Source organism: Podarcis gaigeae (genome assembly GCF_964106915.1).
Source record: "Podarcis gaigeae genome assembly, chromosome: 16".
In the NCBI taxonomy this organism is placed as follows: domain Eukaryota; kingdom Metazoa; phylum Chordata; class Lepidosauria; order Squamata; family Lacertidae; genus Podarcis; species Podarcis gaigeae.
Window position 1 is genome coordinate 22,517,383 of NC_139693.1, and position 27,821 is coordinate 22,545,203.

The window sequence follows — 27,821 nt, forward strand, 5'->3', positions numbered from 1 at the left end:
CCATCGCTGAACTATTAGCCTTCTCACAATATGGGGCAGATCAGCTGCTGCAGAAATCTAACTACCGTATACTGCAGTATATGCTGACTTTTTCAGCACATTTTTAATGCTGAAAAATTCCCCCTCGGCTTATACTCAAGTGAGGGTCCTTTCAGGCTGCTCCTTCCTCCTCCGCCGCCTTTGCCGCCACCACCAGGTTTGTGGTGTGGTGAACTGGCTTATACTTGAGTCAATAAGTTTTCCCAGTTTTTTTGTGCTAAAATTAGGTGCCTTGGCTTATCTTCGGGTCGGCTTATACTCGAGTAAATGGGGTAATTAAAAATACCTCGTCGTGTCCCAACATGCCCAGGAGCACCGTGGTGATGTTCTTCCTAACAGCAGCATCAACTTTAGCACCAGCGCTTTGAGTGACGAACCGCAAGGCCTGGAGCATCGTGTCCCTGGAAAGCAGCAAAAAATGTTACGTCCGCCAGCCGGTCAGGGAGAATCACTTCCTTCAAGTCAAGCCTAAGCCTTGGAAATCCTGCCTGGGAGAAGTCCCTCGTCACAGGATACCCCTCCTGCCCCAAGCCAAGAGACAGGAAGCAACCACTCTGTGTGGCTTCTGGTCCCCTGACACTTCAGCCCCCAGAATCTCGCTTGCCTGATGCCAGAATCTTCGCTGGTTCGGATGCCGTTCAGCAGCTCGGTGAACAGTGGGTCGACTTTGGCATGCATGGCAATCAGCTTCCCCAGGGCGTCGGCGGCCTTCAGGCGGACAATGCGGTTGGGGTCTTGCAGCGCCTTCGTGAAGGTGGTTTGCAGCTGGGGCAAGAACGGCTTCAGAGCAATGCCCACCTGTAACGTGTCAGAGAAAGCACATCAGCAGAACCGACAGCAAAAAAGCGTGACCACCACTTCCAAGAAAACATGGCAGCCCATCAATTCTCTGGTTTCAGATTCAAAGCCAATGCAAAAGAACGAAGCACAAAGAAGAGCCTTGTGGACTATTTTAAGCATAGTGGGCTCTTCCTGGAATTTCTGAGCGCACCCACGGGATTGCTTTAAAGGGCAGCTCAAACTCATGGCCCTGAAATTAAGAGTCTCATGCTCTCCCGACTGAGCCAGCCCAGCAAAAAGGGAGAACAGATACTTTCTTCTAGTCGCCTTTGGCAAGTAAGCATCTCTTAGAGGTGACTAGGCCAGGAAATGTGATTTAAAAAAACTAAACGTCCCTTTTTTATGTATATGCTTTTTATTAGCTTATTATTACAACACAAACACACACAACAAACAGACTTTAAAAAAAATACAGATACAAAACAAATAATAAACGTATATCCATATTTCAGTTCTTATTCTTTTCTAATTGATTTCCTTCGTCCTCAACGTGGGTCTAATGTAATATTTGGTAAACTGTATCTTTCTCATTTCCTTTTCCCAACTTTTCTCTATATTTTATACTTTTACACCATATTTTGTTTTGCAAAAATTACTCGAAGCAATTTGAGTAAAGGTCTCTCTTTCAGGCTACAAATCACTAATGTGGGTGTCTGTTGTGGGACAGTCTTGTGATTTCTGTTGGCCTGTTTGCTAGGCTGATCTTACTGGGGCTGCTCCTCAAGGTGTGAGTAGGAAAGCTGGAGGAAAGAAGCACGCAGCTTCTAAGCAGGGCTCCTCAACCTTCAATCCAGAAGATCTCATTCTGATAATACTGTTCTCAAAATGTTTTTCAACGCACAGCGACCACCCAAAGCGCTCGCCACTTACCTTCGCCAGCAGAAGGCTCAGCGTCTCAAGAAGAGCCACCTTGACGTTCCAGCTGAACCGGTCTCCTAAGATACGGATGAGCGGCCCCGTAATGCTCACGACGGAGGGCTTCAGGGCTTCGGCCGAGGTCAGCTTGATCACAAGCCCCAGAGCCTTGGCCGCCTCCTCCTTCTGCTCCGAGCTGCCCGTCAGGACTCCCTCCCGAAGCACAGGAAGGATGGATGTCACGCCCTGTGTAAAAGGGGGGGGGGGGGACAAGACAAGTGGGAAAATAAATGAAGAGGGAAGTCATAAGAGTTTTGTGTTTTATATTGTGGTTTTATGTTGTAACCGTCCTGAGACCCACAGGTATAGGGCGATATACAAATAATAATAATAATATCATCATCATCAAACCTTCTATTGGCATCCCATACAAACATCGAAAACTAATCAATACAGAATTACCACTTCCCCAGTGGCACAAAACATTTGCTAAAAGAAAGGAGGCAGAGCAGTCTGTCGTCACATCTCTAGGTCTCCAGGGAGATCAGACGTTTGCAGTGTATTTCGATGACAAAAAACCAAATAGAGATATTTAGCCACTAACTCGGTGAGCTCCTGATCATTCCCCAGTAATAGAAAATGTATGACCTCCAACTCTGGTTTCCATTTGGGGATACAGAGTTGATCTAGAAATTGCTGACGGAGATCAGCATATAGTTTACAATTAAGAACCATGTGTGTAAGGCTTTCCACCAGGTGGTCTTCACATGGGCAAGTTCTTTCTCCTTCCACCCTGCCTGAGAACCTTCCCCAAAGGAGGTTTGATGGGTTTGAATTAAACCTGGCCAGCGAAAATGCCCTTCTTTCTTAAGGGTTAAGCAGAAATTGTGGTTAGTTTCATGTGCCCAAGAAAGTGCCCAAGAAAGTTGAAAATAAAGAGGGGAATTATTATTATTATTATTATTATTATTATTATTATTATTATTATTATTATTATTATTATTCCCTTTATGCTCTGCTCTGCTCAGCTAGTGGGGGAGAGCAAGCAGAGAAAGGGAGACCTTGGCCTGCTCCTAAGGGGGCCATATTCACTTCTCTCTGCTTTGCCTTCTCTTGACCAGAGAGGGGCTTTCTTTTGCGATTCCAGTGGTGTCCCTCATCCAGGTGTGTGGGCCAAATGCGGCCCTCCAGGCTCCTCTGGCTGGCTTTCAGGACTCTCCCATGGACCTGCACCCCCCTTAGCCACGCCCTCTTCCCCAGGCCCCACCCCTCAATGACCCTGCTCTGCACCCTCAAGTGTTTTTTGCCTGGCTGGAAAGTGTCCCTGAATTCTGACCATGTCTCTTTCTTGCCTGGATGGAGGACAGAGAGGGGCATGTGGGGGTGGGTAAGACTAGCTTCCTGAGCAATGGTACAATCTGCACCCATTTCTCTGCCCACTTTTGCCTCTGGCTCCACCCATCCATCACTGGGCATGCAGCCCTTGGGTTGAAAGATGCCTCCAATCCCTGCTCTAGTCAGCCAACTAATCATCCTGCTTGCCTTTTCAAGAAAGACCCTTGACCAGAGGTTTTCAACCTTTTTTGATTCCACGGTTCCCTTAACCAACTCCATTCTTTCTGGAGCACCCCTGTGGGGCTCAGGATCCCAGTTATGTTACCCCTTGCCTGCAGAGCTGGCAGCCCCTCACCCTTTTTTGAACACCCTCCCTTGTGGAGTGTTCACTCAGCCTCTTCTCCCTTCTCCTTGGGAGTCCTCTGGGCAGCTGCTGCAGCTGTCCCTGGTCCCTGAGCTGCCCGTCCTTGCCCCAAAGAGAGGTGCCTCCTCACACTGCCCCATAGGGGCCTGGGAAGCACCCCCTGACCAGCCCCAGAGGCACCAAGAGGAGCTTGTAGCCAGGGCTGCTGCAGCACACAACTGTGCAAGTGTCTGGGAGGCAGAGACACGAGAGGGCATCAGAGGAAGGGAGGGAAGGAAAGAAGGACAGAGGCCAGTGTTGCCTGCGGCATCCCTGACCATCATTCAAGGTGTACCCCAGAGTGCCACTGCCCTTGACCACCACCCCAATTCTCTCCCTCTCAGGGCCAGAAGAAGGAAAAGATCACCTAGGCTGGCAGCCCTGCCTTGCACTCTTCTCGAGAGATTTTTGCGGGCTTAACAATAATAAAAACAGAAAAATGAACAATGATTAAAAACCCAGAACAGAGCAGGGATCACCATAACATTCCAGGGTCCCACCAGAGCTCAGAGCTCTTACCTTTTTCACAATGCAGAACCCAGGGACGTGGTCTCCACCAGCATCATTGCCGACCATACGGATATCCCTGTGAAGATCCTCTATGAGAGCCAGCTGGTTGCCAGCATCTAATTTCTGGGGGAAGAAGCAGAGATAGGACTAGGATTAGCAGATATGGTGGTACTTCGGGTTACAGACGCTTCAGGTTACAGACTCCGCTAACCCAGAAATAGTACCTCAGGTTAAGAACTTTGCTTCAGGATGAGAACAGAAATTGCATGGTGGCAGTGGGAGGTCCCATTAGCTAAAGTGGTGCTTCAGGTTAAGAACAATTTCAGGTTAAGAACAGACCTCCGGAACGAATTAAGTTCATAACCCGAGGTACCACTGTACAGCCCTAAATAACAACAAAAAGTGCCCATCTAGTTCAGCATTCTGTTCTCATAGCAGCTAACTGGATGCCCCAATTGGAAGCTCACAAGGAAGGCCTGGTATTTCAGGGGTGTACTGCTTCCAGCGTAAAAACATAAGAAGAGCCTTGCTGCTGGATCCGGCCAATGGCCCATCTAGTCCAGCACCCTGTTCTCACTGTGGCCAACCAGATGCCTGTTGGTAACCCAAAAGCAGGACACCCCCCCACCTGCAGTTTCCAGCAACTGGTCTTTGCTGCCTCCAATTGTGGAGGCAAAGCATATCCATCACAGCTAGCAGCCAACAGCGAGGTAGAACAGGCACTAAGATCTGCTGGGGATGTCCTGCTTATTATTCCAACTTTAGCTTCTGCTGGGCGGGTGATGATGTGAGACAGGGCCTTCCTGGTGGTGGCTGCCTTCCCTGCATCCCCGATTACAGAACTTCCCAACAACATTCAGATGTTGCCCACACCCTCAAGAGGGTGCAAGGTGCAAACCTTTTGCCCTTGGGAATGCAATCAACTTTCTTGTTGATACTGCTGCTTTGTATAATAGCATTACAAAGCTGTTGCCTTAAACACAACACGGTAAAAATCTACCAACTGATTGATCGGAGATCAGCTCTTCCGAGCGTCTAACCAAACTCTATCTAATCAATTCAATTTTAATTTATCTAATTCAATTTTAATGTTCCTGAACCAATCACAGCATCATCATCCTCTCAGAAGCAACTGGCTCCTACCTTGGTGATGGCATTGAGAGCGTCCCAGCTTTCATTCAGAACCACGGCGTTTGTGTCGTTGAAGAGCCGGATCAGGCCCGAGACCAGGCTCCGCAGGTGGGCCGTGTAGTCGGCCTTCGTCTTGGAGCAGTAGATGTTGAGGATGACGGCAGCTGCCTGCCTCATCCCCACCTCGGGGCTGCGTGTCGCCTCCAGCAGGTCCTCGATTATAATCCTCTGCCCGGCCTCATCCTCCACCGACAGGATGACCACCTGGCAGTTTGACATCTCCTGGGAAAGCAATGGGTGTCCGGTTGGTTTTTGGCCGCAACTTTATGCTGGGAACGAGTCCTTCCCAAGATGGCGCGCCGGAGATCCCTTCACCTTGCTGTCCAAAGCCTAAAGGAAATAGACCTCTTCTCCCCATTTAGTGAGCCCTCTTAAAGGTGGGATTTAGTCACACAGTTCAATGGACATATGAAGACCAAAAGGCAGTGGTGGTGGAGCGACATGTTTAGGGTTGGATTACTACAATTCGCTTTCTGTGGGGCTGCCCCAGGGGCTGCAGCTGCTACAGAATACGATGGCTATGTTGCTTGTGGGGCCAGACTACTGCTGGGACATAACCCCTTGCTTAGACTGGCTGCCAATCTACAACTGGGCCAAGTTCAAGGTGCTAGCACTAAAATATAAGGCCTGGTTACTTGAGAGACCACCTCTCTATAGACCCTATAGGTGAAACGCCTGCAGACCACGTTCCAAAGATCTCAGAAGCCTCCTCTGGAGTAACTTGGAGCAGGACTTTTAGTGTGTCCATCCTTGTTCTGTGGAACAACATTCCTGGCGAGACACAACAAACATCCACTACCTGCACTTTCCAGAAACAACTGGAGACGTTTTTGTTCCAACAGGTTTTCCCAGCTGAATGAATGGGTCTTTACCACAAGTGCCCCCTTGTTGGGTTTTAGCCTTATTTTAAATGTATTGGTTGTTTTGGTGTCTTGATGGTTTCTAACCATCTTATATGTAAATCACCTTGAGACAGTGGTTTAGAAAGCAATTGATAAATTCAGTGGTAATGGTAATGATGTCACAGAAATGATACAAATCCTCTATCGCTGGCAATGACCGACTGGCAGCTCAGTGACTGGCAGTCTTCTCTGTCCCTCCCCAGCTTCTCTGTTCCTGTACCAGCTTCTACTTGCAACATCACTGCCAGCGTCCTTCACCAACCCAGTGCGCTACTGCTGCTTTGGACTAGAATTCCTATCAGTGCCAGACTCTAGTTGGGGGTCCAGCATGGAGTAGTGGTTAGACTAGGACCTGGGAGAGACCAAGGTTCAACTTGGTTGTTGTGGGGATTAAAGGAGGAGGTGTGAATCATGTATGCCACTTTGAGGACTGTGATAGGAATTTTATGGTCTTAGATATATGGTAATATTCATAAGTGTACCAACCAAGCACGTACATAGATCAGCACAGGAAGACCAACCTGGAACCATTTTGATTCCTAAACTGAGCCAATGTTTTCTCTGCAAGGTCAAAGTGGGAAAACCTCCCCATTGTCTTTTCCTTCACAAATCCTGTCTTAAGGGTATGTCTGTGTTTGAATAGGGTGTGAGCCTGTGACCTGGCCCAGGAACTAAGTATTTATCATTACAAAAAAGACTGGCCAGGCTCCCCAAGCAATCCAATCAAGTAACCCGCCAGACAGGAGATAAACAACAACAGGAGAAAAACAATATTCAAATATCTGTTTAGACTGCCTTTTCTGTGATGTAGGTATGATGTATCTGAGGGGTGGTCTTAAGTTACACCCCTTCTGTGATGTAGGTATGATGTTTCTGGGGGTGGTCTTGATCTACAGGGTGGCAATTTCAAAAGTCTTTGCACGCCATTTTTCTGGGTCCTCCTCCTCTCCTGCAAGTGAGGGGAGCAACCTGTTGCAACAGATCAATAAAGATCAAGCTTGCTAGCTGCTTTGCTTCTCAATATTCTCTGGTTGCCCTCTGTTATTCTCTCCTACCAATAGGGAACCTATGTTAAGGACTCTATATGGGCTTTTGGATACCCCATAAGGGAAAAGGGCAATTTTTGTTTACAACAGCACATTGGAGAAAATGAATAGCTTCAGCTCATCTTTCTCTTCAAAAACATTCTTACCTGCTGCTCTTCATTAGTCCCAAGCTTCCCCTTTAGCGCCGACATCATGGCAGGCAAGATCACGCCAAGGTGCCGGGTGAGAGCGTCGCCAGCCACAGATGAAAGGAAGGCCAGGACTCTGGTGTTTACAGGAGGAGAAATAAGCTAAGGGAAACAAGAAATTAGAAATAAGAAGAATATTTTATACTACTGACCTGTAACAGGGGTGGGGCACCCTGCAGCCCTCCAGATGTTGTTGGACTACAACTCCCACCCTCCCTGGCTGGGGCTGATGGGAGATGGAGTCCAACAATAATGGGAAGGCTACAGGTTCCCCCATCTCTGCCTGGCCTACAGCCTGGACACTGACCCCAGACACCATTCTGTGACCCCCAAGTTCCCAAGGGTGCTTTTGCACATCAACCAACCAATAGGCTGTGTGCACACTCAGAACTATGGTGCCACGGCGGGTAGAGTGTTGGCATACAGCGTGCGAGACCCAGATTAAAATTCCCGCTTGGCCCGCAACAACAGCGGCAAGAGTATTGTTAGCCCAGAAATGGAAACAAGAAGAGATTCCGACGAAAGAAGAATGGCAAACATAATTAATGGACTATGAAGAATGAGATAAAATGACAGGGAGGATTCGAAACCTGCGGGATCAGAGATTTACAGAAGATTGGAAGAAATATACGAACTATTTGAAGAGCAACTGTAACCAACAAATTACGCTAGTAGGACTACAAGAAGCTGTGTAAGGAGAAATGTATGAAGCGTTGCAAATTAGAGAAAGAACAGTGATATTAGTTATGAGCTAAATGTAATTGAAGAAGTGGGAAATGTGTATTTAGTGATTAGATTGGAAAATTTTCAGATGAGATTGATGGAAGTCAAAAAAATTGTGTAAGATGTAAGATGTTAAAATGTTGATTACTGTTGAAAATGTTATGTTGAAAATTAATAAAAATATATATTATCAGCACCACACCCTGTCCAACTGAGCCATTGCACCTGCTTATCAAGGAACTGATCAAGGAACTGAGCCGAGAGGGGCTCACTTTCAACGGTTACATAAAGGGTGTTCACACACGTACCTTTGGCACCAAGTAAGGCAGCACCACTCGGCTCTTCACGGCCATCACCTGCTTAAGACCATCCAGAGCAAACTCCGACGTCTCTTCACATTCCTACGAGGAGGAAAAGGAAAGAAGCCATTGTATGTACAGCCATTACAGCCACTGCAAGCATTACTGTAAGCATTACTTGTCCAGGAAGCAAAAGGTAAAGGTAAAGGGACCCCTGACCATTAGGTCCAGTCGTGACCGACTCTGGGGGTGCGGCGCTCATCTCGCTTTACTGGCCGAGGGAGTTGGCGTACAGCTTCCACGTCATGTGGCCAGCATGACTAAGCCGCTCCTGGCGAACCAGAGCAGTGCACGGAAACGCCGTTTACCTTCCCGCCGGAGTGGTACCTATTTATCTACTTGCACTTTGACGTGCTTTTGAACTGCTAGGTTGGCAGGAGCAGGGACCGAGCAACGGGAGCTCACCCCATCATGGGGATTCGAACCGCCGACCTTCTGATCGGCAAGTCCTAGGCTCTGTGGTTCAACCCACAGTGCCACCCGTGTCCCTTTGTCCAGGAAGCTAAAAGCACTTTAAACATGAAATCGGATTTCATCAGCTCCATTGATGGTCTGATCACTGCAGGGGGAGGCCTGCCCCATCCTCTCCACCTGCCAGATCCATCTCCTACAGCAAAGACATAAGATGTCAAGAACGGTGTTGCTGGAGCAGATGGAGACCCATTTAAGCCAATGGTGGGAGAATATGTACTTCTGCTAACTCCCAGCAGCCCCCCAGCCAATGGCCATCAAAGATGGGAATTGTAGCATATGGACACTCGCAGGTTCCTGAGCACTGATCCAAGCCCAGCGATTCATCTTCCAGCACCCAAATGCCCCTGGAAGTCCCCAAAGCCATGATGCTGGTCCTCAGCATCTGACATTCAGAGATTCGCTGTCTCTATACACAGAGGTTCCCGCTTATCTTTCATCAATCAGTCCACCTTCCAAGTTCTGCAGTTATTTTGGGGGTGTTCTCTGCAGCACCTCAAAATAAGGAGAGCTACTGTTGCATATATTTCCTAATTCAACAGGACACAGAGAGAAAGAACTTCTGATGCACTCACCAGCTGCTTCAGCAAGAAGGGTAGGATGTCTTCCAGAGCCTGGTACCCAACGGTAGAGTGCAGCTGTTCGAAGGTCTTTGCGGCTGCTTCCCGGACCTCCTCCAAAGGGTCGCACAGAGCTTTCCTCACTGTTGGGACCAGAGACTCTGAGAAACACAGCACCTGGAAAGGGGGCAGAAGAAGACCGCTGCTGGGTGGATTTCCATGGCGATTACAAGGGGAAAGGTGCAGTCAAGTTATCATTTCTTAGTACAGAAAGTATTGATCCGATGTATAGAGATCTTTCCTATTCTGATTAGTTCAGTAGGGTTCTGGAAGGTTTCTTTCCAGGTGGGAAAAGGTGCAATCGACTCCTAGGAAGCCTATGCAAAGTTGTGTTTTCTGTTAAGTTCCATTGTATATAATAGAAAGAGGTTAACAAAAGAACCCCTGGATGGTTAAGTCCAGTCAAAGGCAACTATGAGGTTGTGGTGCTCATCTCACTTTCAGGCCAAGAGAGCCGGTGTTTGTCCACAGACAGCTTTCCAGGTCATGTGGCCAGCAGGACTAAACCACTTCTGGCGCAAAAGAACACTGTGACAGAAACCAGAGCAGCCAGAAATGCCATTATCCTTCCCGTCACGGCGCTACCTATTTATCTACTTGCACTGGTGTGCTTTCAAACTGCTGGATTGGCAGAAGATGGGACGGTGCAAGGGGAACTCACCCCGTTGCGGGGATTCGAACTGCCAACCTTCTGATCGGCAAGTCCAAGAGGCTCAGTGGTTTAGACCACAGCGCCACACATGCACACAATTGCCTTGAAACTCAAGCACCTGGTGTTTTCAGGGTCCCTGAGGACCCTAGGAACCCATCCTCAGTGGTTGGTTTGCCTCCTTTCGCTCTGATCGGCTCCAATGAGCACAAAGGGAGAAAAGACTTCTCAGGGGCTACAAAGTTCTCCTTTCATGCCCACTGACGCTGGAGACAGGGACCTTGCTGCAGAAATAGCCGAGGGTCTTTGACCCACCCAAAACCCCAGAGTACTACACTATTGGAATTGATACATTTCCTGACTCCTTCAATAATTATTATCTGCCAAAATGGGAAGAAAAGGAGAAAAGGTTCTATGAAAGAATGGATAACTAAAGTTTTGAACATGGTAAACTTAGAAATACGGTTAATAAACAGAGAAGGAAGATAACAACGTCCTTGTGGAAAAACGGAATCTTTTCATAATTTACTAGAGCAGTTGTTGCTTGGAACTCTGAATTTGATTAAATATGTTAAATCTGCTTCATGTCTGATTTTGGTTTTGGATATTTACTATCTTCTGGCATTCCTTAAGTTAACTACATCCTTTTTTGTTTTGGTTTCCATGTAAAGCATAATAATAATGACGACTAAAATAAATAACTAAAGCAGCCCACCCCACCAGGTTCCAAGTTACCGCTGCTGTGAATAAGAACTTACAGCATCTCTGCTGGTGGACTTCATGATCTCACTCAGGCCAATGCAGACTCCTTGCCTCTTGTCGCTCTTCTCTGACCTCAGACCCTCCTCCAAAATGGGGATGATTTCTGGAAGAATCTTCTCCCCCAGCTTTCGGACAAGGTCCCCCAACGTGCGAGCTGCGATCTGCCGAGAAATAGTTTTAGGTGTGTCAAAACAGAGCCAGTCACAAGGTTTTAAAAGAAGCAGATACAACTATACTTAGAAGGGCTGGTTATCCCCACTCTTATTCACTGTGAATGTCCCATTATGCTTTTCCAAATATTATTATTATTATTATTATTATTATTATTATTACGTTTCTATCCCACGCTTCCTCCCGAAGGAGCCCAGGGCAGTAAACACGTGATAAAACAATTAATCTTACAAGAGAGAGATGACAGAAGGGGGGTTTGAAACAATTAAAGCATCTGCTAAACGATTCCAATACAGATGCAGGCTTTGAAAAATCTCTACCTAAAAAGTTGTGTTGGGGAAGGAAGGTCTTCAGTGGGTGCCAGAAAGGAAACAAGAGAGACCCCTGTATAATATTAAACAAGATGGCTTCCACAGGGCGGTGTCACCACAACAAAGGCAAGACTCCTATGTTGCATGAAACAGACCACCTGATAGGTTGGTATCTGCTATCGACTGAGTAGCAACAGATCGCTGCCTCATGGAGCTCACATTCCAAGTTTTAAGGACGTGGAGAAAGGTGGAGGAAAAGGTAGAGAGGAAAAGAGGGAACAACCCCTCCATGAGAGAGTGGGGGATTTGAATTTGATTATTTTGGTCACAGACCAGTTCCAGCCCCCATACAATATCAAGGAAGTCATAAAACATGATAGGGATACATTTGAATTTGCAATTAGGTGTAACAGGGACAATACAGATATAGCAACAGTTTAAAAATATATAAATTAAAACTTAGTCATTAACATATAACCTAAAATTATCATTTAAAACCTTAATCACTATGATAGCACAGCTTGTTCCCTAAGTTTTATGGCAATCACACAGAATTTGGCTACCTTTAATTTGGCTACCACAAAGTTGATGGACATTCCTATTCAAATGGTCTCTCTCTCTCTCTCTCTCTCTCTCTCTCTCTCTCTCCCTCTCTCTCTCTCTGTGTGTGTGTGTGTGTGTGCACTGCATCATGTGGTCGATTATGAGGGACGGGGCTTACCTGGGCCCCCACAATATTTTATTCAAGTTGGCACCCCTGCGTTGCAGAATCATAAAGCGAAACTCTGTTAACACCTGAAAAGTGGCAGAGTCAAGTTGGTTGGCCCAAACACTTAACTGTTCTCTTGTCTGCACAGGTGCTGGCCAAGAATCCCAAGAGGAGGCCAAAGAGTGTTGGCAGAATCTCGCGGAGCGTGCGAGGCGTGTTTGAGACGACAATTTTCCAAACGTGCAAGGATGCCTGGCGGACGGCCAGCTGCGTATCCGAGCGGCCCATGTACAGCCCCGCCAGCACCCGGTTCCTCCTCTCCACTCCGAGTGCGTTAATGATTGCCTGGAAAAATAAAAAGAATGTGTTATTTTTATTTTTTTAAAAAAGGGGTGCAGCCAAGAAAACAAGTTTCGGTTTGCATCCAGGGTTAGACACATTGAGAGTAGGCACACTGAAAATGTATGCGTTCTTTGTATGCACAAAGTTTAACAATGGAACTCACTGCTGCAGGAAGAACTGATGGCTACTAATTTGGATGGCTTAAAAAGAGGACTGGACAAACTCTTGGAGGGCAAGGCTATCAATGGCCGCTATGCCCTTCCCCTACAGTTGGAGGCTGTAATACTTCAGGATCCCAGTTGCTGGAGACCACAGGAGGGGAGAGGGCTCTTGGGCTCTGGTCCTGTTTGCAGGTTTTCCCAGAAAAGGCTTCTGGTTGTCCTCTGTGAGAACAGGATGCTGCCTTGCTTGGGCCCTGATCTAGCAGGCTGTTCTTATGACTGCAAACTTATGACTGTTCTTATGACTGCTTCAACCATTCTTTTTATTTATATATATATATATATATATATATATATATATATATATATATATATATATATATATATTGTTAACCAGCGCCCTGGGAGCTCATGGTGGAGGGCAGGTAAGAAATCAAATGAGCAGCAACAGCAACATAAGATGCATGGATTTCTGGATAAAGCCCACCACGTTTCGCACTAGCAAGAAATATACTACAGGGCCAAACTAGGGAAGGCATTCATTGGGAGACCTCGAATCGTATTGTTCATCTCTTCACATCCCCTACCCCCAAAGAAGGGAAAGCAATAATTTTTGGGTGGAGAGATCTACCAATGAAGACTCAAATTACAAATGGAACGCACACAACAGGAAGTTGAACATGTTCTGCTTCCAAGGCAAAGCTCACAAACCGAAACACCTACTTCCGGGTTTGCAATGTTCTTAATCCAAGTTGTTCATAAGCTAAGCTGTTATTAAACCAAGGTACCACTGCACGTTGAGATTTCTGGGCGTCAGGGTTGGCAACCAGTTTAAAAATCTCTGCCCTAGTCCATAGTTAATACCATTTTCATTTCCACTGTGTGTGCTTCTCCTCCTTGCACACTGGGACAAGTGAACTGTTGTAAGAGCAAGCTACAGTCAGGCAATGTAGCCGAGACAATAGAATTATAGAAATGTAGACTTGTAACATTAGAAAGGGGTCATCTAGCGCAACCCCCTGGTGAACAGACCTTCTGTTGTGGCAACCGTAACCTAAGTTTAAGGTGCCATTTGGCTTATACACCTGAGTTTCTAACACTGCAAATATCCACCATCTTGCCTAGTCTGGACTCCAGCTGTTTGTTCACAAAGCAGCCAGCACTCGCCTTGTTAGACTGGGCTGTTCCAAAGTTGTCATCCTCAGAAGCCGTCTCCGTCGTCATCTTCCCTGTGACTCCTGAAATATAGAAGAGGAGGTCCCCGAGTAGCTGAACTGAGCTGTACCTGTTTGAAAAATAAATTTAAAAAGAGGGCGGGTAAGGCAAGATTGATGTATAGCACAAATGAGAAAGCATTTTTCAGCAGAGGGCAGCATTTCCTTCTGCACAACCTCTGGGAGTCACATGACCCTGGGCAGGGTCAGAAACAAAAGTAGGTGCAGCCATGAGAGTGAATTCTGTACAGTAGGGTAGATGTACACACCCCATTCGAGCAAGAACAAATAAGGAAACAGCAAAGCAGGACCAGAGTGTGGGTGTGGCCTCTGGAGAGCCCTGAGGGCACTGAGGGAGGACTGGAGGCTCACATTGGTCCCCTGCGCATGTGGTTCTCTGTCCCCATTCTAAATAATAATAATAAAAAAATTTATTTATACCCTGCCCTCCCCAGCCAAGGCCGGGCTCAGGGCGGCTAACAACCAATAATAAAAACAAGTTGAATGAATACAACTTAAAAAACAAAATTAAAATACAACATTAAAACATGAAAATGCAGCCTCATCACAGGAGGAAAAAGGAAAAAAGAAAGAGGGGGGGGGAATCAAATTGACTCCAAGCCAAAGGCCAGGCGGAACAACTCTGTCTTACAGGCCCTGCGGAAAGAAATCAGATCCTGCAGGGTCCTGGTCTCATGAGACAGAGCGTTCCACCAGGCCGGAGCCAATGTTGAAAAGGCCCTGGCTCTGCTTGAGGCTAATCTGACTTCCTTAGGGCCCGGGACCTCTAGGGTGTTGCTATTTATGGACCTTAAGGTCCTCCGTGGGGCATACCGGGAGAGGCAGTCCCTTAGGTACGCGGGTCCTAGGCCGTGAGATTCCCTGCAAGTGACAAGCCACATGAATGGGAAGTCGGCTCTAACCTGATTCGCCAGAGGTCATCGAAGAGGCCTTGCTCCAGCTGAGGCAAGAGGAGCGCAATGGCTGTCTCTGCGTACATGCTTATAATCCTCTGCCCGGCACGCAAAGCCGTGTCCCGCACAAACTCGTTCTCGTCTGCCAGCGCCTAAGTAGGAGGGTACAAATTACCAACAAGGGTTGGTTTTGTGGGCGCAGCACAGCGGCTAAGAGTGGGATCTCCAGCCGTCAGAGACTTGGAGGCTCCTCCATTCTCATGACTTGAATTCAAGCCTCCGTCCCTTCTGGATGGAAGGATCAAAAACCTGCCCCGAAAACCCTACCTTAAGGATGCAAGGTATGATGGGCCCAACATAAGGTGTGAACTTATCCCCAAAGGTGATGGGCAGGTAGTTGAACATCATGATGTAACCGTCCCGGACATGGGGGGCGATGTCCACTTTGCTTGCTGTAGCCACGATTTCTGGCATAAGTTTCTCCAGCTTCTCCACTCCTAAGCCAGCCATGACTTCAGCCAGACCTGGAAAAGATGGTGTGTTTTGGTGTAACTCTCTTGCTCAGGATCTCACAGGTGTGTATACCCACAAAAGGTATATTTCTCATATATTTCCCATAGAAATGCCGAATGTGCCACTGGGTTCAGAACAGCCTTCTGAGACTCTCTTACTTTTCTGGGTTTAATAGACAAAGCAAATAGCGAGCCCATATGTTTGTGAAAATGGCATCAAACAATGTGTGGGCAGCCTCTGGTAAAATCCCAGAGCCTCCAAGGATTTGCTGAATCAGTGACTTCAATGATGTATACAGCTTCCTGCCCCACCCATGCCCAGGAATAGCAGAATCTGAAATGCCTTGGTGAGGTAAACCCTGTCTCTTGTGGGTGAAGAGCCACAGCAAAATGGCTGAGCGCATATTGGCACAGAATCTACATTGACAAATAAGTCTCTCTCAGCATATAAAGCAGCTTCCCAGATTTTCGACGTTCACAACAACTTTGCGAGGTAAGCCGTTTAGAAACCTGATCTTGCAAAATGGTGCGACGGGGCAGAGAGTAACTTGAAAGCTGGTGTGGTTGTACAGTGGTACCTCGGGTTAAGTACTTAATTCGTTCTGGAGCTCCGTTCTTAACCTGAAACTGTTCTTAACCTGAAGCACCACTTTAGCTAATGGGGCCTCCTGCTGCCGCTGCACCGCTGGAGCACGATTTCTGTTCTCATCCTGAAGCAAAGTTCTTAATCTGAAGCACCTTTTCTGGGTTAGCGGAGTCTGTAACCTGAAGCGTATGTAACCTGAAGCACATGTAACCTGAGGTACCACTGTACAAGCGAAAGTGTCGGACTAGGACCTGGAAGGGACCCGTGTTCAAAATCTCCACTTGGCAGCTGTGAAGCTCACTGGGCAACCTTGGCGGCCGGACACGGCCTCTTAGCACAACCCACCTTTGAATCCTTTTCTCTCGGGTCCTGGTCCAAGATTCTTATCTAACCACACCACCGCAACGGCTCTCTTCTATAATAAGTAAATAACTTTGCCTGAGGCTGCCCAACATGCTGGTGAGCTGAGCAGGCAACCTGCCCCCAACTCCCTTGCAGCCAAATCCATTCTTTTTATCAAACGCCAGGAAAAAGCCTGCTGTCCTTGCCTTGGGCGGCCCCAGAGCGATCCACCGAACTCTGCTCATATGTCAGGGTCTCCATCAGCCAAGGCAGCAGGTCCTCGAAGCAAGACTCGCCCATCCCCTTCACCATGGCTCCCAGCGCCTTCGCGGATACCGTGCGCACCTGAGAGTCCAAAGGAAAGGATTGTGGGAAACTGGGAGGAAAAGGTGAGGAGGAAAAGGCCACCTAATGAAGGAACTGCACAGAGACGGCGTACCTCAGGCACCGGGTCCAGCAAAGAGGCCTTCAGACCTGGGGTCACACTGGGCAGATAAGGAGCCAGATCCTGAAATGGAGAAGGGGGACAGGTTAAGTGGGATGAACATCACAATTGGGATTTTGGGATCAGTGCATGTGGACCTTGGAAGGGTGCCGATGGCAAAGAGTGCAGATACCACGTGCACCCTGTTTTTTGCTTAGCATCCAGTCCCTCTCCAAACACAGCTGGGAGGGCAACAAACAGCAAAGTCATGGCCTGCAGAGGCTCTGTCCTCGGGGAACCATTTCTACACATGTGGATCTGCTGCAGTTCCTGTAGGGATGGGGGACAACAGATCCAGGGGCCACATGTGGCCCTCCAGGCCTTTCTATCTGGCCCACGGAACCCTACCCAGGATGCACTTCTCACCAGTCATGATCCACCCCGTGTATTTTATTTAAATCTATAGCTATCTGCAGTGCTTTTTTTTTCTTAAAAAAAATATGTTTAAGGGTACTCTCATTTTCCTACTCATGAGGCCAAACTCTGTGAGGCCAAACTTAGATTCACAAAATGTTTAGGGGTATGCGTACACTTGCATCCCCCCAGAAAAACCACTGGCTATCTGCCTCTGTATGTATGTATGTATGTATGTATGTATGTATGTATGTATCTATCTATCTATCTATCTATCTATCTATCTATCTATCTATCTATCTATCTACCTACTTACCTACCTACCTCTCTATCTACCTACCTACCTCTCTATCTATCTATCTATCATTGCTTTTTCATATACATAATTTAAATGACAAGAGGCAGCAACAACAATAGCAGCTGGTCTGTCATTTCTTAAAAAGAGTCCTAACTGCAGCTTAAGGCTGGTACCACTACTCTGAACAAGTTTATGATGCATATGAACAATTCAAGTCCAGTAAGTCTCCAGGTGCTTCTGTGGGTCTGGAGAGGTTGCCTTGATTGATCGTTGCATCTCACATAGGAGATAAATGGATGTCAGGAGTTGCAGAACTCATCTTGCCTCTGGCTGTCAGTCTCATACCCTGAATCTATTGCATGTTTTTGCCTGGCTGAGATGTGTCTTTGACCTGCAACAATGGCACTTGTTTGTCCAGATGGGAGGACAGAGAGAGGCATGTGTGTAGAAACTAGCCTGGGGTACGAAGGTAAAATTTACATTCCTTGCTCCACCTCCTTTTGAGTCTGGTCCCACCTACCAATGGCATGTGGCCCCCGCAGAAGATAATGTGGCCCTCGAGCCGAAAAAAGGCTCCCACCCCTGGCTCTGAAGCCTCTCTCCAGCTCACCTTCTGATCTGTCAAAGAGTACATGTTGCCGATGATCTGGGCAGCCATTTTCCTCGTGTCCGTGGAGCGATCCTGGAAAGCCCTCTGGACAATGGGCATGATGAGAGCCAGTGAAGGGGCGTCAATGAAATGGACAAATTTGGTGTCCAGCAGGGTCTGCAGGCACTTCTGCGTCTTTCTGGATGGGTCTGTCAAGGCATCCAAGAGGACAGGCGCGATCGCTGTATGGAGGGGAAGAAAAGGAGGAGGACATGGTCAGGATCAGAGCAAAGAGCCAGCTGATAGACAACAGTCTGTATTTTGGTAACCCATATGCAAAATGCTGCTGGCAACAACCTGTCATGCCTCTGTTGAAAGTGATGCACCAGCTGCCTCTTTTCGACCTGGCTAGATTCAAGGCTTCATTAGATGTCTATAAAGTCCTGTTCCATTCTGGACAGAGGCCAGCAGCTGGTATTCAGAGGTATACTGCTTCAGTACATGGAGGTTCTATCCAGACTCCATAATTAATAGCTTTTGATACATCCAACCTCCATGCTTGGGTCTACCTGCTCCCTCCAACAGCAAACTCAGTAGAGTCCAGGCCATTATGTACTACACAATGGGGTGGCTGAGAAACAAGAGGAAGATGTCAGCAGGCCTGGAGGAACCCCACGATTTTCAGAACTATGGAGGAGGAAATGGGGGCAGGGAATCCCAAAGGAGCAACCCCTGTTGAAACGGTCCAGTGAGGACTGTGTATGCTTAGGGACCATGGAACGCCATATATCTGGAGCAGAAAATAGGAAATAGGCGGGGGAATGGAGTATCCTGGAATAGGGTAGGGTAGAGTTAGCTGGTTGGCTCCCTGAATCTCATGTTTTATTGTGCTTTATTTTTAATTTGCAATGTGGTCCCATTTGTTCCACCTTGCACGCCTCAAGAGGAAGATGCTAGCACACACACAAACACAAACTACAAGCTCTTACCCAAGATCTCGGGGTTCCTGATAACCGACCCAATTTGCCGGAGCGCCTGCTGCCCAGCCTTCTGGACCTTCACGTGGGAGTCTGTGAGCACCTCGGTGAGTTTTGGCACAATGTTTGGCAAGCAGGAGGAGAGTTGTTTGGGGGCGCAGTAAGCCATGGCACCCAGCAGCTCCACTGACCCTGGTGGGGAAGAGCAGGAAGGCAGGGAATGATGGAATGATAGAAAGATAGATACAGGCAAAGTTAGAAGTCAGTCTACAGAGCAGCCTTACTAGGAAGTCATATCCACCAAGCTCAATGGGAACTTCCTCCCCAAAATTAAGTGCACAGAGGATTATAGCCGCAGTCAAGCATGCAGCTTCAAAAGTTTTTGGACAGCTAAGATAAACAGCGATCAACAGAGACTAAATTTCATCCTCAGTGGACCCTGCTACGACTACTTAAACAATAAACTTTGAGAGCCTAAGGTTTCCCAAAAGCTGTAAAGATCCTACCTAGTTAGGAGAATAATACCTGAGCAAAATAAGGCAACGCTGGTATAATCTTCCCACAAGAACAAAGGAGCTACAGCCATTCCAAAAGCTGTGAGTCAGCCTCCCTTCCCTTAAATGAAAAAGGAACCCAGTCCCAAGTTCTTACCAGCTTTGGTTCTCCAAGACTCCTCCTCAAGCGCAGCCAGCAACGAAGGCAGTACCAGCTTCACCCCGTGGGCACTCAGGTTACTCATCACGGCCTTGGCGCAATCGTCTGCGGCCTCAAAGGAAGGAAACGGAGAAATCACAACTGGCCTCAAACCCACATCGAGATCCAGCAGCCAAACATTATAGAGGATCACTCTCAACTCCAGCAATGAACTGTGTGTGCAGGTGTGGGAGCACCAGAAAACTAAATCTAAGGTGAGGTAGCCACTGCGGTGCCTTCCAGGTGATGTTGAACTACAACTCCCATCATTCCTGTCCACCAGCCATGCTGGCTGGGGCTGATGGGATTTGGAGTCCATTAAAATCCGGAGGACACAGCACTGGCTGCCCCTGGGCCAAGGGAATCACCATACAATTATTTGTCATGCATTTTTACACTCATCAGCAATAGCAGACTGGAGCGAGTTTCTCTGTCTCCAGCCAGGACCCACATAATGTTTTTAAAGGTGTTATGCTTGTGCTATACAGTTGCACTCTTATCTGATTTTCACCTAGTTTTAAGGAATTCCTTCTTGGGTGTTTACTGCGTATGTATGCTAATTAAGAGATTATTATGTCCAGCAGCATCTGGTTGGACAGTGTGTTAACAAGATGCTGGAAGAAAGTACCCTGATCCTGCAGCCAGGTGCTTCTTATGTTCTTATGCAGTAAGGTGGCTACTGCCACCGTAGGGAATAGGGTGCTGGACCTGGGCAGGGGGTGGGTGGGTGTCTTTGGCCTAATCCAGCAGCCCACTGCTTCTTCCGTCCTTAACCTACTGCCCTGGGAACACCAGGCACTTCTTACCTCTCGGACGTACTGATTCCCGTCTCCGAAGCAAAGCAGCAGGTGGGGCAAGACATGGACCACGTAAGGCTCAAAGAGCTTCCCAAGCATGCTGCAGAGCATCTCAAAGGCAAACAAGGCCCCTAAATGGGAGGCAAACAAGGCTTTTGTCAGGGCAAGGGGCAGACTGGCAAGCGAGGCTCTGTCCTTAGACATCTGTTCTGAACACACGGCTTGACGTTCCTCGCTACCACTCTGCTGCACAGTGGTACCTTGGGTTACATTCGCTTCAGGTTACATACGCTTCAGGTTACAGACTCAGCTAACCCAGAAATAGTGCTTCAGGTTAAGAACTTTGCTTCAGGATGAGAACAGAAATCATGCTCCGGCGGTGCGGCGGCAGTGGGAGGCCCCATTAGCTAAAGTGGTGCTTCAGGTTAAGAACAGTTTCAGGTTAAGTACAGACCTCCAGGACGAATTAAGTACTTAACCCGAGGTACCACTGTATTGTAATTGTGAACTTTGATTGGCTTATTCCTGTAATTTAAGTTTTTTCATTATTCTATTATATATACTCTACTATTAGCCCACGTGTTGTGTTTGTATTGTTGTGATTGGTTCTTATTGTAACACAGGGGTTTGTTTTTAGTTCAGGCCAAGACTGCACCGGGACCCCCTCGGTCTGAACTAAGGGCTGTATCCAATGCAGTGCTGAGTTAAAGCTGCTTAGCAGTACAGTTGTTCTTCTGGCAAAAGGTTTTGCACCAACGGAATGGACCCCTGGTCTTGTCTGAAAGGTGGTTTTGACGCATGTCAGGCTGTCACACGGGTGAATATCGCCGCCTGGTTTCCAAGGCAGTAAATGTTCAGAGTTGAGAAGTATGCAGCTGCTTCCTGTCCTCACTCAGCCCGTTTCCTGTCTTCGTCCAAAGTGGATTATCTATCAAGGCTTTGGACCTTAGCTTCATAGTTTCTCCTTCGGTGTGAGCCGTGAGTGTTGTTTTGTGCCAATGGAACATTTTTTTTGCACAAGAGAAGGCGTCAGGCCACCGGCAACTTTGTCATGCGATAAGACTGTGAAATCTGTTGTGCAACCAGTTCCCACCAGCGGAACTGTTCTACCAGATCCCCGTTGCAAAACATTAAAATTTGCATGTCCCTAATAAACTACAAGAATTTGCTGAAAATAATAAACTACAAGAATTTGCTGAAATGGCGCAGTTGACAAATAGCCTGAGAAGCAATTCAAAACAAAAATTTATGAAAAAAATGGGATAGATATAAGATGAATGTTCAAAAATATAGTAAAGGTACGCTATCTATGCTAGCATTCGATCACCGTTGGAGAAAAATTGAGTTGAGAAACAAGATCAAGGGTACATATTGATATAGGAATGTATTAGATAAAATGTAAAGAAACATACAATAATAAGAGTACATTCACTTGTAAAAAAAAGGAATATACGACGAGATTTGACAGGAAGTCCGTAGTGCTGGTACAAATACTATTTTGGAATAGTTTTGTGTCTTTGTTTTTCCTTTTTTTGGTATATAAATTTTGTATATAAACTTTGTATACATGTTGGAAATTCTATTATAATAAGCCCTGTAATGTAATATGACAATGTATGCATATGTAACATACATACATACATAAATAAAAAGGGGAAAAAATTGCATGTCCCTTAGCACAAGAGCCCGTCATCTAGCAAGCAGAGAACATTGGGTGAGGTTCCAAGCAAGCGAAACACCCACCCACACCAAGGGCAGAAGTCCTAAATAAGTTAAGATGGGGAGAACAGGGGGAGAATCTGCCAATCAATTCACCTTCTCGCCGCCGGAAGTTCTTCTTGTCCTGGATGGCATCTGTTAGCGTGGCCATCATTTCCTGCTGTTTCAGGGAGAGGATGCCCAAGCCTTTCACCAGGCCAGCCAGCCCATAAGCGGCTCCTTTCCGTTCGGCGTACTTATCGGACTCCAGCAGCAGCTGCAGTAGCTTCTGAATCATCCCTCCTGCATCCTCCTTGATGGCAGGCACCAGGGGTGGCAAGCAGCTGGCCACGGACTCCTGGACCTACAGGGATCACCGTGACAAGAATGCAATTCAAGCAAAAGTTACCCTGGGCCCAGTCATAGAAAGTGAATTTGATAAAAGGTAAAGGACCCCTGGACGGTTAAGTCCAGGCAAAGGCGACTCTGGGGTTGCAATGCGAAACCAATTAACGTCAACCTCAGTTTGGACAAAATAACACTGCAATGAAGCAAAAAGGGAAGCGATAATATTCAAATTTCACAGTATATTTAAGCACCATTCTATTCCCAGCAGCTGCGTGTTTAATTGATTTGTTTCTCGCGGTATGCCACTGCCCCCTGGTGGACTGCCTGGGTCTACTGCATTAACCAAACTACCAAAAGAGTCAAAACGAACCTAAAATGCAAAAACTGGTTCAGAGATCTCTTCTCAGTGTCTCGAACCCGCCCCCCAAAAAATCTCCTACCCTGCTTCCGTCTCCGCAAAAGTGGCAAGGAAAAGAGAAAGAGCTTACCTGTTGGGATGGAGTGGAAAGGGCTGCTATCAGTTTGGCAACGATTGGCTTGACTTTCGGATCGCTTTTGTCCAAATGTTTGGCCAGGGAGCCCATCAGAATGACGACACTCTGGCGGACGGCATCATAGCTGGCATCGTTTGGCGCGTCCTTCAGGAACTCCTCGAACACGGGCAGCAGGGAGTTGACACTGTCCTGAAAAGCCGTAGGACACACACACACAATAGCATCAACCGTGATTTCAAAGACCTGGACGCAATGGTGAGCTAGATGAACCAAAAGACCGAGTCAATATAAGGCTGTTTCCTTTCGATGTATCTTAATGCCTACCTTGCCATGGGTATTGAGCGCCGAGAGGGCTGCGTCCAGCATGCACTTCCGGACTTCAGGGTTGCGGTCGTTAAGGGCATCCGGTACAAAGAACTGGAAGAGAGGCTTCACCTGCGAACTGTCCAGGTGCTCCGAGAGCTTGTTCAGGGCCAACGCAATGCCACACCTATAAAGGTAACATGGTAGCTATGGTTCGAAGGGCCATGGTTCAGTGGCAGAGCAGCATGAAGGTCCCAGGTATTTCCAGGTAGGGCTGGGAATATCTCCTGCCTTAAACCTGGAGAGGCAGTTAAGTCAGTACTGAGCTAGACAGACTGACTCATGGAGGCTTCTTGTGTTCCTATGCTTTTAAACCAGGGTTTAGGGCTGGGCAATATATCAATATTTCGTCCAAAACCAGTTTGAAGTCCCTATTGTGATATTGGTTTCATAATTTTTCACCTGGCAATATGATGTTGTGTGTGTATATATATATATAGCTATGATCGTGCTAGGAGGAAGGCATGCTTGGCAAATCCACACCGTGACCAGCTCCTGCCCGGAAACCAATGTCCCCACTGTGGAAGGACGTGTGGATCCAGAATTGGCCTCCACAGTCACTTATGGACTCATTGTTAAAACCGTGTTTATGGAAGACAATCTTACTCGGCTACTAGTGATCGCCAAAGAAGCAGCAGCTAGTACTATGCAAAAATCACAATGTAGGAAAAACCGTGAAGCCTACCAATACTTCTACATAGCCTCATCTTTATTTCAGACACCGTGCTGTATCAGTATATCATGATGCTTAGCTGGTGATATATCGCGATGTTGAAAACCAGATATTGCCCAGCTCTACTAGCTACCAGGTCAGGGATGCTGGGAGTGGTAGTCAAAAAACAGCCAGAGATGCAAGTTTGGGAAACCCTGATTCAAACTATTACATTTACATCTCGCCTTATAACGCCAGAGGGCTGAAGCACCTCAGCTGGATAGAGAGAGTCAGAATTTTAATTTAAGTAAGGATTACCTGGCTTCCCACTGGTCGGGTGGAGATTCAGATATCACACGTCCCAGAGCATCCAAAACCGGTGGAGGCCTCTGTTCAAGAGAAACAGGCATTCCGTCAGAAAACCCAGCAAAGGAGCTTATAAAAGCTGAACACGGTCAAAATCCAGGTGCAAAATAAATAAGAGGGAGGGAGGGGGCAGGGACAGAAGCACACCATGCTAGACATAAGTTTCTCTGTAAGACCAGGGCGTGGGGAACCTGTGGCCCTGTAGACGTGGCTGGACTCTGACTCAAGAGCTACCAGCCATGGTGTCAAGGGCAGCACACCTCTTGAGTACTGGGTGATGGGAATCACAAGTGGGGAGAGCGCTGTTGTGATTGGATCCTGCTTGCAGGCTTCCCATTGGGGCATCTGGTTGGCCACTGGGAGAACAGGATGCTAGACTGGATGGGCATATGATCCAGCAGCCAGGCTCTTGCTGTGTTCTCTTGTGCTTTATTCCACAATGCTTTAAACAGTATTGCTCTCCCCATACCTGGTGCTTGAACTACTACAGTGGTGCCCCGCAAGATGAATGCCTCGCAAGACGAAAAACTCGCTAGACAAAAGAGTTTTCCATCTTTTGAGGTGCTTCGCAAGATGAATTTCCCTATGGGCTTGCTTAAGTAAGGATTACCTGGCTTCCCACTGGTCGGGTGAAGATTCAGATCTTCTGAATTCTGAGTTCTTGCGAGTTTTTTCCCTTTCCCCCTCCTTTTTCTAAGCCGCTAAGCCGCTAATAGCCGTGCTTCGCAAGACGAAAAAACCACAAGACGAAGAGACTCGCGGAACGGATTAATTTTGTCTTGCGAGGCACCACTGTATATTGCTTTATGGTCATCATTTGTCAGGTAACCGTGTCAGGAGAGCTGTCCCATTGGGGCATCTGATTGGCCAGTGGATGCTTGACTAGGTGGACCTTTGGCCTGACCCAGCAGGCTCTTCTTATCCTCATTATCACAGAACGAGGACACTGAAGGGCCTATAAGACCTACATTGGCTCCCAGTATGTTTCCGAGCACAATTCAAAGCGTTGGTGCTGATCTTTAAAGCCCTAAACGGCCTCAGCCCAGCATACCTGAAGGAGCGTCTCCACCCCCATCGTTCAGCCTGAACACTGAGGTCCAGCTCCGAGGGCCTTCTGGCAGTTCCCTCACTGTGAGAAGTGAGCTTACAGGGAACCAGACGGAGGGCCTTCTCGGTGGTGGTGCCCGCCCTGTGGAACGCCCTCCCACCAGATGTCAAGGAAATAAACAACTATCTGACTTTTAGAAGACATCTGAAGGCAGCCCTGTTTAGGGAAGTTTTTAAGGTCTGATGTTTTATCGTGTTTTTAATACAGTGGTGCCTCGCAAGACAAAATTAATTCGTTCCGCAAGTTTTTTCGTCTTGCGAGTTTTTCGTCTTGCGAAGCACGGTTTCCCATAGGAATGCATTGAAAATCAATCAATGCGTTCCTATGGAAACCGCCTTCAGACCAGGTCCGGGGACAGTCTGTCCCCCGACCTCTTCTGAAGGCTGGGGGGGGGGGGACAAGGGCTTTTCTACCCACCCCCAGCATTTTAAAAAACCCCGGGACAGCAGAGGACTTCTCCGCTGTCCCGGGGTTTTTTAAAATGCTGGCGGGCGGCAGCGCTGCCGCCCGCCAGCATTTTAAGATCGCCCCGGACAGCGGACTTCTCCGCTGTCCCGGGGCGATTTTAAAGCCCCCGGGAAGGCAGGCAGGGGGGAGCAAAGACTTTCGCCCCCCGCCAGCCTTCAGAAGAGGTCCAGGACTTCTTCTGAAGGCCGGCAGGGGGCGAAAGTCTTTGCTCCCCCCCCGCCTGCCTTCAAAAGCCGTCCGGGATAGCGGAGAAAGCGCTGCGTTTCTCCGCTCTCCCGGGAAGGCAGGCAGGGGGGAGCAAAGACTTTTGCCCCCCGCCGGCCTTCAGAAGAGGTCCAGGACCTCTTCTGAAGGCCGGCGGGGGGCAAAAGTCTTTGCTCCACCCCGCCTGCCTTCAAAAGCCGTCCGGGATAGCGGGAAGCGCTTCCCTGCTATCCCGGACCGCTTTTAAAATGCTGGCGGTGGGGAGCAAAGCCTTTCGGCCCCCGCCGGCCTTCCTGGACCTCTTCTGAAGGCCGGAGGGGGGGGAAAGGCTTTGCTCCCCGCCGCCAGCATTTAAAAGAGGTCCCCGGAGATTTCCCTATGGGCTTTCTTCTTGCGAAGCAAGCCCATAGGGAAATTTGTCTTGCAAAGCGCCTCGAAAAACGGAAAACCCTTTCGTCTTGCGGGTTTTTCATCTTGCGAGGCATTCGTCTTGCGGGGCACCACTGTGTTCTGTTGAGAGCTGCCCAGAGTGGCTAGGGAAACCCAGCCAGATGGGCAGGGAATGAATGAATGAATGAAAGAAAAAATAAATACCACCACCACTACTACTGCTACATTGATGCCAGGTGAAAGCACGCAAGGATAGTACACAGGAATGTAGTTTGGGAAGAGGAGAGGTGTGGCCTAGGGAGGGTCCCGAGGACTGGATACACAGACACCTAGAGGTCTCAGTGCCAGAGCCTCCCCCCACTCTTGCTCTAGACCTCCCCCCAGTCCCTCCTCACGAATGGCTTACATAGAGTTTCTCCTGATAGATCTCCATCAGTTTGGTCATGACGTCCCTCGTCTGGCTCCGATACTGCTCAACGCTCTTGGAAAGCGCCTCGGCCCCAGCCTGGCGCACGGCTTCCTCGTAGTGTATGACATCTTTAATGAGGACCGAACAGATGTCAGGCTGCAACTCCAGACCCATCGACTCCCAAAGCCTATAAGAGACGAAAGCCAAAGGTCATCCTCCGGGTATCAAAGATCCACCCCGGTCTCATATCAGGCAGTGACAAGGGGAGTTTTCAGCAGGTAGCGCATTCCACAACCAAGCTGCGACCACTGAAAAAGCCTGCCTGTGCGTCAAGGTGGGCCAAGAATTGTTAGGCCCTGGCAAGACTTAGGAGGTTCCACTTGTTAGGCAATACTCTGCAGGGGCAGCTTCCTATGTCCATTGGTCAAAGCACTTCCTCAGGTCCCGGCGGAGAAGCATCATCTGCAATGTGCATCTGGTGCAAAAAAAAAAGGGGGGGGCATCTCTTTGGTGGAACAGCAAATTCTCACCTCTGGGCCAGCGTCCTGATTGCTTCTTCCTTGTCAAAATTCACCACCCAGAGACGGCGTAGAAGGTTCATCCCATTCTTCTCATCGCTGTCTGGTGTTGGCAGCACCAACTGCAGCTCCATCAAGCCCTGAAGATCAGAACAGGACAAGTAGAAAGCCTTCCTGCCCAACCTCCCTGTTTTCCAAAACTGCAATGAGAAGTGACGTCCCCTTTCCAGCATGCATTAAGGCTGTTCAGGTATTATTTTGCAGGCACACGCTTGCAGCAAGATTGGGAGGGCGTGCTGCATTCCGAGGGCCAGGCATGAAGGCCCAGAGGGCCACATTAGACCCCCAGGCCTGGGATTCCCTAACACAGCTCTACAAACTTATCTTCCTCCAGTGGTGGATGGGAAGCCAACCGTCCCACCCATCTCTTCCCCTGTGCTGGCTGGAAAAAGATCC

At 48.0% G+C, this 27,821-nt stretch overlaps 1 protein-coding gene across 1 annotated transcript in view; it reads right to left on the reverse strand.

Annotated features, from left to right (window-relative positions):
* The window catches only part of GCN1 (GCN1 activator of EIF2AK4), a 60,786-nt gene that overhangs the window by 6,015 nt on the left and 26,950 nt on the right, over positions 1-27,821 (reverse strand). Inside the window, exons 29-53 of the mRNA XM_083716696.1 lie at positions 27,378-27,505; positions 26,845-27,034; positions 24,221-24,291; positions 23,212-23,377; positions 22,882-23,076; positions 22,163-22,409; positions 20,357-20,478; positions 19,509-19,623; positions 18,870-19,049; positions 17,902-18,122; positions 16,595-16,663; positions 16,362-16,500; positions 15,043-15,239; positions 14,725-14,867; positions 13,755-13,872; positions 12,214-12,429; positions 10,890-11,054; positions 9,438-9,599; positions 8,341-8,433; positions 7,268-7,411; positions 5,126-5,395; positions 3,992-4,105; positions 1,750-1,980; positions 644-837; positions 326-440 (exon numbers count right to left, since the gene is read on the reverse strand). Coding sequence (XP_083572822.1) covers positions 326-440; positions 644-837; positions 1,750-1,980; positions 3,992-4,105; positions 5,126-5,395; positions 7,268-7,411; positions 8,341-8,433; positions 9,438-9,599; positions 10,890-11,054; positions 12,214-12,429; positions 13,755-13,872; positions 14,725-14,867; positions 15,043-15,239; positions 16,362-16,500; positions 16,595-16,663; positions 17,902-18,122; positions 18,870-19,049; positions 19,509-19,623; positions 20,357-20,478; positions 22,163-22,409; positions 22,882-23,076; positions 23,212-23,377; positions 24,221-24,291; positions 26,845-27,034; positions 27,378-27,505 — 4,005 coding nt within the window. The remainder of the gene's footprint in view (positions 1-325; positions 441-643; positions 838-1,749; positions 1,981-3,991; positions 4,106-5,125; positions 5,396-7,267; positions 7,412-8,340; positions 8,434-9,437; positions 9,600-10,889; positions 11,055-12,213; positions 12,430-13,754; positions 13,873-14,724; positions 14,868-15,042; positions 15,240-16,361; positions 16,501-16,594; positions 16,664-17,901; positions 18,123-18,869; positions 19,050-19,508; positions 19,624-20,356; positions 20,479-22,162; positions 22,410-22,881; positions 23,077-23,211; positions 23,378-24,220; positions 24,292-26,844; positions 27,035-27,377; positions 27,506-27,821) is intronic.